Source organism: Leptonychotes weddellii, chromosome 14 (assembly GCF_054177405.1).
Source record: "Leptonychotes weddellii isolate Sample4059 chromosome 14, ASM5417740v2, whole genome shotgun sequence".
Lineage (NCBI taxonomy): Eukaryota > Metazoa > Chordata > Mammalia > Carnivora > Phocidae > Leptonychotes > Leptonychotes weddellii.
Window position 1 is genome coordinate 48,659,043 of NC_138382.1, and position 10,582 is coordinate 48,669,624.

The window sequence follows — 10,582 nt, forward strand, 5'->3', positions numbered from 1 at the left end:
AAGAAGATGGCTATCAGTGTGCCCTGCTCTCCAAGGGGACTCTTCAGCCTTCCCTCCCTCCCTCTTATGCCCAGATGCAGATCATATTGTCGCTTGGATCTTTGTCCTACTGAGCTAAGCATTTAAGAACTCTAAATTACTTTTTTTTTTTTTTAAAGATTTTGAGAGAGACGGAGATAGCACAAGCAGGGGGCAGGGGGGAACAGCAGAGGGAGAGGGAGAAGCAGGCTTCCCGCTGAGTAGGGAGCCCGATGCAGGGCTCAATCCCAGGACCCTGGGATCATGACCTGAGCCGAAGGCACACGCTTAACCAACTGAGCTACCCAGATGTCCCAGAATTCTAAATTCTTATTGCCAGTGTCACTTTTTTCAAAAATCTATAAAAGCAAGAAGACAATTTAAAGGGATGGTTTTATGCAGTAACTACAATCTGTGCAGATGGTTACAATTTTTATTCAGATTAATTTTTCAGAGATAAATTTCTGTGCTATTTTATTCCTAGTATATTAAAACTTTAAAAAAATCTTTACAAAGAAAGGAAATACTCTCCAATCAAAAAGTAGTGTTTCAGAAGTGATTTCACCACTCTTGAAAAGGAGATTTTAACCTTAATATTTTTCGGTTTCTTGTCCACATGCGCTGCCAGCCCACAGCATCTCCCGCTGCATCCTAGCGCCCTCCATTCCACTTCTACTTAATGCCACGGACACATACTAGAAGTCTGCTGTATAGACTTGACTCATCAGTGGAAATCTGAGTAAAAGAATTCTGAGTGGGGCGCCTGGGTGGCTCAGGTCATGATCTCAGGGTTGTGAGATTGAGCCCCATGTTGGGCTCCATGCTGGGTGTGAAGCCTCAAGACTCTCCCTCTCTCCCTTTGTGGGTCCCCCCCCATCTCTCAAAAAAAAAAATTGATAGGTCACCTTCTGATAAGTTAAATAACAGGGTAACAGGTTCTTTATCATCTGAAACTCTGGGGGGAGTTTCTAGCTGCTAACAAGCTATTTCCAGTAGTTACAGACACAGCCTTCTGCAGGTTGCTACTGTAAGACATTCTTGGAAAGGACCTAAAAATGCCCTAAAGTGCTTCATTTCTTCCCTTCACTCGCCGCCACCACCACTGCTTTGTACTCCTCCGGGATGCGAGCTAGTTACAGGTTGGGCTCTGGCTCTGCGCTGTCCCGACTCTTGTCTGGATCACTGGTGACCACCTTCTAGTCACATCTTGTGATTGTCTAGGTTTTCCTTTCCATCCCTCCCTTCGGAGGCAGCTTAATGAAGAAAGAATGTGTAAGCTTCAGAGTCAGACCTGGGTTTGAATCTTAGCTCTGCTACTTACTTCAGGAAAGGTTACTCAAACTTTCTGAGCTATAGTTTTTCTCAGTGCTGAGTATGGGTCTAGAGTTTACCTTCTCGGGATTGTTGTAAAGATTAAAGGGAGAGGTCTGTTACAAAACATCTGCTGGAGAGGATGCTTAAGAATGTGTTTCAGGTGAAATCTCAGGGTAACTTCACATGTCACCTGCAGCGGTAGCTATGACGTGCATTTCTGTCTCTTCCTATCTGTTGACTTGGTCTTCTTAGCTAGTTGTCATATTTGAAAATCCAGTCTGGCAAACTTGCTAAGTTTGTTTTCTCTCTCATTCTAGAACCTTCTGGATAACTGCTAATGATTCTGCCACCCCACCTCAACCCCCTGCAGTCCTCTCCGTTAGAGCTTCTTTAGTTCTGTCCTAGTTCTGCCACAAACTCACTCCGCAGTCTAAGCAGGAATAGATGTTTTGTGGTCCCCCTCAACTTTTAACATCTATGTTCTGTTCCCTGGTACCTGAATCCTCTCTACCTCTGGTAATTTTAACAATAGTTTTCTGCTTCATAGAAGTGCTTCTACCATGTTCAGTTAAGAGAGTGCCACCTTGTGTTTTACAAAACCATCGACTGGCAGAGTTGGGGTCTTACATTTTCTAAGAAGATTTTGTTCAAAGATTATCTAATATCAACGGTCCACCCTGAACTAATATTGGCAGCATAATTATTAAAGAATTCTCCTGGGCGTCTGGGTAGCTCAGTCGGTGGAGCACCTGATTCTTGATTTTAGCCGGTGATCTCAGGGTCCTGGGATTGAGCCCCGAGTTGAGTTCCACACTCAGGGCAGAGTCTGCTTAAGACTTCCTCTCCCTCTGCCCCCCCCAACCCCCCACTCTTGTGCGTATGCGCTCTCTCAAATCTTAAAAAAAAAAAAAAAAATTCTCTGCTTTTTCCCTAGTTGGTGCCCCCGAAGGCTTTTATCTATGTATCCTCCTCTCCCCTACCCTGAAAAGAAACCCCAAAACTGGTGAATCCACTAAGATGTCAGTGGACTGAGAGAGAATGTCAAACAACTGGGATCAGAGACTGGATGTACAAATAGGGAAATAGAACTTTTTCTTCCCTTCTGATTATTATCCCTCCAACACACACACATATACACACACACACCGTAAGTTTAATAAGACCAAAAGACATTGATGGAGCAAACTTCAGTTTGTGTTTTGCTTCATTTGTGTTTCTTTTCCTTCCCTTCAAAGATGCCAATTCTCGGAAGCAAGAAGCAGAGTGGAAAGAAAAAGCAATAAAGGAGCTAGAAGAGTGGTATGCGAGGCAGGACGAGCAGCTACAGAAAACAAAAGCAAACAACAGGTCAGTCCCCGGGGCTGCTGGCACCGCTTGTTCTCCAAGGTTGAATCACATTCATTTCTGACGGCCAGAATAGTTCTGACATGTGCTGCCCGTTGTAGTATGAAGTGTCTCTGCAGGTTTTGGAAAAAGTACTTGAAACATAAAGGTTGCAAATCTCTTGGGTCTTGGGAGCCTAATTCAGCCTTTCCTTTAGCCACCCCAGTTGTAGTGACTTTAGCTCTTCAGCGAAGAGTTCGGTTAATCTGTATTGCTTGTAATAGTATGAAACGGCAAAAGGGAAGGTTATTTCATGGATCAAATCCACATGTGGAAATGTAACCCTGAAATGAAGGGCCACTTTCATGAACAGACCAGGATCTCAGTACTTTCGAGATGATTATAGACTTGGTCATGCTGCATCCCCTAAATACAACCCTGCCCTCTGAAAGCTGCTTTACAAAGGGGTCTGGTAGCAGGAACCGGGTGTGTAATTAGGTAGCCAAGGATGTTCCAACATGGTGACTTCAGAATTAAGGATTCTCTGGGTACTTCTGTGTCTAGGAAAAACCTGAGTTGACTTTTTTAAAATGCTCTTCAGAACGGACTCACTCACGGAAGGTGAAGTAGTTTTGGGGAGAAACCAAGTTCATTCTCCTACCCCCACTGACCAGCATCTGCGGTCTGGACTACTCCACGCTTGAAGTCCACTTGGAAGTAGTTCACAGAAAGGTAGAGGCAGTGCTGCTGGCCCTGATGGAGACCAGTGGCTCGCCTGCCCTGCTGGATTCAGAGCCCAACTCTCACTCCGTGGTCACTCCACTACCTCACTGGAAAGAAAGGCTAGACTGAGCCGGGGGTGTTTGTAATTTTCAGGGCAAAGAGCCATAGGTTCCTGCCCTCAGAGGCAGAAGTTGGTTTAAGTGCTCTTGCCTCTGGTAGCTCTTGGAAATGTGTCAGCGAAGAGGGAATGGACTGCTTTGCCAGCCAGAGTGTGTTGTTTATTGGAGGGCAACGATAGCAGAAGAGATGGACTGTTCTGGGCGGTAGGCTTCAGCTACCGGTCTCTGGCTGGCCAGCCTGGGTTGTCAGCTGCCCCTCAGATGGCAGGCTGGAGCCTGTGTCCACTGGGGGACGTATTCTCCAATTACAGGGGAAGCTCTGTAAGAAGTATGGTGGGGACTGCTCTCCGCTCTTGGTGTCGAGTTGCTTGGGGGAGCATTTGCTACCAGGGCTTCTCCTGAGCTTGTGATCAGTTTCAAGTGCTGACAGATCCAAGCTGCTTTATTCTCTGCTCCTTCAAGATGACTGACCCCAGGTACAAGTTCAGATCTCTAAAGGGAGATGAGTGGGTGCTTTGTGCAAGCCCTGTGTGAGGCCCCCTTGATCCTAGCAAGTTGCCCATGAGTCATTCTGCCCTGAAGTACTTGGTAAAACCAGGCTGACCCTCCCTGTTCAGGATCCCTGATAGGTAAACAGGGTGACATATAGATTCTCAGACTTAAAAAAATGCCTGTCAGGAATAGGCTTCTAATGCAGTTTTGCTAAACTGTATCCCTTCTGTAAAGAAAGGAGCTGTCTCTATACAGCATCCGTTGTCCTTGGAGCGAATAAGCACACCTGTTTTAAGGAGCTCAGTCTCTAAGGTTTAGTCCCTCCAGGCCTGGATTTAGGGCTTTGGTACCTTTCTTAGAACTGTAGAATGTTGAGTTGGATGGTCTCATAGATGAACCTCCCAAGTTCCAGACAGGGGAAGAGACTTACACTTGCCACTCACAGAGAATGCACAGCTTTTCCCAAACCAGGTCCCTTGCCTTGCAGAAACCTTGAGGCATAGGGCAGACTCCGTGTCAAACTAGTGGCACACTGGCCTTTGTCACCAGGGTTCCAGGAGAGAAGGGATGGTTTTGACGCTTTATCCCACTTACTCTTCGTGGGCTGGGGCAGGAGCCATTTAGAGCAACCGTGGGGGACTCCTTCCAATGGTACAGCCCCTCCCCTGGAGATTTTGACATCGCTGACCACTCCCCCTCCATGTTTGACTCTCTAAATGGCGTCCCATGGGACTAAAGGAGTAAGTCCTTTTATATATGTAAAAGAGCTGTCTATAGGTAAATAGTGAATCTCAGGAGAAAACAGAGTGCTCCTTTCAAGTATCGGTCTTCCTCTGGATGACTTGTGCAGCAGCTGGATGTTTAAGTGGCCTACAGAGCTAAGGCAGAGCAAGCAGTTTGAGAGAAGAGATGTGGTGGGGAGCAAAGGCTGTTACTATGAGTGTATCATCAGGCCTCCTGCCTTCAGATGCCCTGACCTAAAACCTCAGAAGCACCTCTGTGCAGGGCATGGTGCTGGGCAGTGGGCGAATGACAGTCAGCAGATCTTGCCTTCATGGCATCTGTAGTCTGGTGTTCCTCTGCAGTTAGCATCTCCTTCCTTTTACCCCAACTCGGGGCCCAAATATTGCTGCACAAGAGCCGTGAATGATTAGTGACAGCCTGTTGGGGGGTGGGGGACACTCCATGGGAGCCAGTCAGAACAGTGTGGACCTGAGACCAGCCCCAGACCATGTGCCCTTGCAAACCGTGACAGAAACATTACCCCTTTTACAGGGAGCTCTGGTGCTAACTTTTTATCTTTCAAGATTTATAAAAGTTTGGGGAACCCCTGATTCTCCGTGATGGCAAATATTTTTTCCACGCCCACTGGGCGCTATTTATGTGGGTCACTGCTTGAGCACCCTGTGGTCAGGCCCACGTTCCTCCTCCTCCCCCCCGTTTCCCTCAGGCTTCCCTGAGGATTGCTGCTTTCAGGCCCCTCTGATGAGTGAAAAACAAACAGCTAGAGGGGCCGCCTGTGGTGATCATGGTTTCCCATTTGCTCCATCTGTCTATACCTGGATGGGGCTATGCTGTCACTGACAGTTCCATAGTCTTGGGGCTAGCTGCAAAGGAGTGGAAGCCTGCCATTCAAGCTTTTGTTGTCTTAGTGATGCCTTGCACCGTAGTCATTCAACCTTTATTTTCTTTGAAATCGATTACGTTTAGCCCTTTGTGTAAACTAAAAGGATTATGGGTTTACAAGCTGGCCTGCTTTTCCTTTCCCACCCACTCATTCTCTCCACAAACAACTATTTCCCTGCTGACTTAAGAGTTACAATCAGGCTGTTCTTTTTGCTTTCTTTAAATTTCCACAAACCACCACCTATGTATAAACCAAAATGGGAAAGAAGGAAGGCTGTGTGTGAGTTTAAATAAAAATAAACCGAAATAAAATTACTAGAATTTCCCTTCAAATAAGGGAGCCTAGGTTAATAAGCATGCATGATCATCCTTAAAAATGTCCCTTCTACTTCTCTGCCCCAAACTAACCTGGCGAAGGACAGGGTAAAACTGGAGGGAGGTTCCCTGCCCACCCACAGTGGTTGTGGTGGGCTGGCCGGGCCAATAAGGTCTAAGCCAGCCTGTCTCCTGAGTTGGAAACTCTTCCACCCAGCATGCCCCCCCCCGCTTTCCTTTTTGTCCCAGAGGCCTGCCATTTTGACCCATGTATGGTATGAGTTAGGATTAAGTGAAGGTCTGGTTCCTGGGCTGCACCTTGTGACAGCAGTCCCATCTGGCATGGACTGAGCAGACCAGCATCTTCAGGGACAGACAGGAAGCCAGAGCCAGGACTCTTGGCTGCAGTTCTTTGCACCAGACCACTTGCGTCCAGCAACTTTTTCCTCTAAGGTGGGGATTTTGAAATGACCACATCTGTTCCCAGATGACTGAACAGTGATCCTATTCAGTCAGGGCGGGGAAGCAGGAGTCGGAAATCCAAGACAGAAGTGGCTTTGGCGCGTAGCGTGATGCCTTGTGAGCCTGCCGGAGGCTGCAGGAAGGTGGCCTGGCTTCCTGAGCACCCGCCAGCTGGGGGGCAGCATTACTGTCCGGTGAAAAGAGCCAGGCAGGCTTGCTTGGGAGTTCTGCCACCTGGGGTTGAGCAAGGGGCTTCCTGTCCAGGCCTCCTGTTACCTGTAAAGTGTCGATGAGAACACGGTGCCCTAGGTTGCTGGGGTTGAGGATTGGATCAAGTGGACGCAGTAGCTCTACAAGGGCTTCCCTGGAAGTGGGTGCCGAGACCTGCTCGCTGTGGCAGGGATGACGCCGGGAAGGGCTTGGCAGGGCTCACCTGGGAGAATCCCCGGGGGTAGGCCCATGGGGAACCTTGCCTGCTGGAGTCTCCAGCGCTTGAATTGAAGCCTCCCTGGGTGAGCACTCAGCCTTGGGAGCAGCGCCCCAGAGCACAGTCGTGCCTCTATTATGGATTTGAGATGTTTCTGCTTCTCAATGTTCTCTCTTTTTTCCTGCCTGCTTGCCTGCCTTTTGGACCTCTTGCTGTCTAGGGTGGCAGATGAAGCTTTCTACAAACAACCCTTCGCTGACGTGATTGGTTATGTGTATGTTGCAAAACTAATTCTTTTTCCTGTTTTGATTCTTTTTGTGTAGAGTTAATGCTCCTGTTATGTCACAAGTTGTTCTGCTTTCTAAATTATTTCAAACTGGCACTCTGGGGACTGCCTAAGAGTTAGAAGGTTGGGGATATGATCCATCGATTGTCGTGTAGAAGCGTGACTCCCTTTAACTCTGAGGGCCTTTTTTCCACATTTGGGGTTTTGGAGGGAAGGAAGTGGATTCCCTTTTAAAGTGTGGGTCATTTGTGACCTGGTTGGGGAAGGCTTTGGGACTGGGGTGGGCTCGTAAGCTGTTGCTGGCCACCACTGCTGCCCCCTGCTTGGGAGCCAGGGTGGGGCAGCACTTTCTACATTTGGTCCTTTTGAAGAACATGTGGGGTTGGTTGCTTCTCCCTTGGGAGCAGAGGAGGTTGTCTCATGGGGGGCGGTGGGGAGGAATCCTGTGTTTCTCTATTGATGTGGGAAATTGCCCACTTTGGCACAAAGAAGCCCCAGCTTTTTAAGGTCGGGATAGCCAAAGCTGTCTGATAGGCCACGATGGCTTTTTCCCCCAAAGAAAACTGCATCTTCTCTGGAAAAACAATGGACTCTTGTATTCAAAGCAGTATTGCTGAAGACGACTTGGAAACAATGCTTGCTGTTTCCTCAAAAATTAGGACTCCATTTTGATGTAAGGGAGATGAGGGTAGAAGGAAGGACCATAGGCGGGAAGGGTGGACGACAGGTTCATGTCTGTAGAGCATCTTATCTTAGGGCCTGTGACCTCAACATGTTCATCCCTTTAGAATACAGAGCGGGGTTTCCTGGGTCCCCAGATGCATTTGCAATGAGATTTGTGAAATGCTGGACTTACAGGTGCTGTTGGATTGATTTTTGCACATTCTCTCTGGAGTAGAACTGGAGACTGGAAAGGTCGAGTCTGGGTTTGCTGGGCAGCAGGGTGGCCCAGCAAAGCCAGCTGCACGTTCCCAGGTGTAGATGGAGTGGCAAGGGCATGTCTAGCTTACTGACCATCTGCATTGAGCTCATTCTCATTTTCTATATCTGACCTAAAGTTTCTCTCGTTTTTCTTCTCTTCACCTTTAAGCACAAACATAAACCATCCTTGCTACAGCCTAGAACAGTTAAGTAAACCTTTCTCACTGCCCGTGTGTGTGCCATGAAGTCGCAGTGTTGTAGTGGCTCGGGCTGCAGCAGTGTTTGCCACGGCCATCCTTGTGAGCGTGCCACCCCTCCGTCCCCACAGACCGGTCATCTCCATCGCTTTCGCTTCGCCCGTGATGCTTGCTGGAGTAGATGAATATAGTGTGTCTTCCCGCCTCTTTCCGCTGTCCTTTCAGGCTGTAGCTCCCACCAGTTCCCAGCTGGGGGTGGGCTGACCTTGATGGGAAAGAATGTTGGAGCAGCCTCCTACCCAAAAGCAGCTAACACTGATGGGCTCTTTAGCCACTGGGCACCCAGCCCTTCCAGAGCGTGCCCTGAGTGGCCCAAGGCACCTGGCTGGAGGGAAAATGGCCAACTTGCAGCTCAACTGGAGAATGTCCTAACAAACACCCTTCCAGAATGGCTTTAGTCTCTAGTGCCTGCTCGCATGGGAGCTGTGTCTTGAATTCCTTTTGATTTGCCCTGTTTCTCTACGGTCTTAGGAATAAATCCAGAGGCTATCGTGCAATGAGCAGTGGGCTTTTGAGAAGCCTCTCAATTCACTTGAACCTCAGTAGAGCCCGCCATCAACTCCTGTGCACATTCCTGACCGGCCTGCTGCTTTGCTCCTGTTGCTGAAGGCAGTGCATAGCTGGCTAAGGACTTGCTTTTCTAACGCTCTGTACTGACAGAGAGTGAGCCCTGAACCAAACACCTGTATTCCAACATTTTACACAGCGGTCCGGGCACCCTGTGCCTAGGAGAACTGGCCACAGGTCTGCTCCCGAGTCTGACCTGAGCCAGGGGCTGTTCCTCTTTGGAAAACCAGAACGCCAGGAAGTCAGGCATGAAGAGGCAGTCACTTCTGTCACAAGGCAGCCGCCAGGTAGCTCACGGGGGGGATTCTGCGTTAAACCAACATACTGTGTTGTTGCTTCCAGGGCAGCAGAAGAAGCCTTTGTAAACGACATAGACGAGTCGTCCCCAGGCACTGAGTGGGAACGGGTGGCCCGGCTCTGTGACTTTAACCCCAAGTCCAGCAAGCAGGCCAAAGACGTCTCCCGCATGCGCTCTGTCCTCATCTCCCTCAAGCAGGCCCCCTTGGTGCACTGAAGAGCCACGCTGTGGAAACACTACATCTGCGAGATCTTAATCCTACTCAGTGAAGCTCTTCACAGTAATTGGATTAATTATGTTGAGTTCTTTTGGACCAAACCTTTTTTGTCTTTCGAGTTGATCATTGTTTGTGATTGCATGTTTCCTTCAGCTCTGTTCTCCCGGGCAGCCAGAGAGGAGGGGGGGAAGCCTCCCAAAGGTAGCCTCAACCTCTACTTTTGTGCATTATTCTGAGAATAAATTTGTTTCAAACAAACATGAAGCTTCATTACTGATTTCAAGACCTGCTGCAGCTTGGAGAGAGATTTTTAAGGGATGAAGAATTTCCTGTTACCATTTCTAGGACCGCAGAGGCACAGCCACTGAGTGTCCACCCCTGCCTCGAACTCAGAGCTCCAAGTTACAACAATTGATAGTAGGGTTCTGTGGAAGTTTCCATTTGAAAAAGGAAGTTCTGTGGCTAAAAATTAACCTCTCGTTGCCCAGCTGAGAGAGCTGGGAATCCCCTCACCAGCCCAGACATTTTCTCCCAGCTGGCTCTTGCCACCGTCCCCTACTTCAAGGTCTTGGATAGTATTTTCAACAGGGGTCTCTCTGGCTATATATTATTCCTTCAGATTCAGTCAGTAAACCTGAATCAGGGTGGCGTTACTGTGTGGCTAGTCCCATTACTCTGGGTTCCCACAGTACACATGGGGGTCTGTGCCAGCCCTAGCAACTCTGTTCCTATTTCACTTGTCAAATCCTTCAACTAGGCCTTACTGGCCAATACACTAAGCACATGTGGTTATTTAAATAAAAGTACATTTCTAGCCCTAGATCTCATATGCTCAATGGCCACGGTTAGGTAGCATCCCAACTGCACAGCACAGAACGTTTCCATCATCACAGAAAGTTCTGGACCATACTGATCTACACAATAGGTACCACTAAGACACTGTGCTCCATTCAAGCAATGGTTCGAGCAACTAATAAAGCCAAGTCAAATCTGCTTATAGTTACCTGATATTTCCAAGTTGGAGACTCATGCAAACTCCTGTAATACCGCTCAGGAGAAGGGTAGGTATTGGCAAGAAGGAAAATCTGCCATCTCTCCTATGGTAATTAGGTCTGGAGGGGAGAGGAAACTTAATTACTTTTCTGCCCATGTGCTCCCTGCCTGCCCGCCCCCCACCCCGCCCCGCCAAAGCTTAATTGGGCATTCTTTGATCTGGC

The 10,582-nt window shown here is 48.4% G+C and overlaps 1 protein-coding gene across 4 annotated transcripts in view; it reads left to right on the forward strand.

Moving 5' to 3' along the window:
- CLTA (clathrin light chain A) overlaps positions 1 to 9,623 on the forward strand; it is a 20,771-nt gene extending 11,148 nt beyond the window's left edge. The window contains exons 4-7 of one of the 4 annotated variants that reach the window (XM_081803185.1): positions 2,568 to 2,679; positions 7,040 to 7,093; positions 8,196 to 8,231; positions 9,193 to 9,623. In XM_081803185.1, coding sequence (XP_081659311.1) covers positions 2,568 to 2,679; positions 7,040 to 7,093; positions 8,196 to 8,231; positions 9,193 to 9,364 — 374 coding nt within the window. In that variant the 3' untranslated portion in view covers positions 9,365 to 9,623. The remainder of the gene's footprint in view (positions 1 to 2,567; positions 2,680 to 7,039; positions 7,094 to 8,195; positions 8,232 to 9,192) is intronic. The other 3 variants (XM_081803186.1, XM_081803187.1, XM_081803188.1) reach the window with 3 other exon arrangements.
- Positions 9,624 to 10,582: the final 959 nt, after the last annotated feature.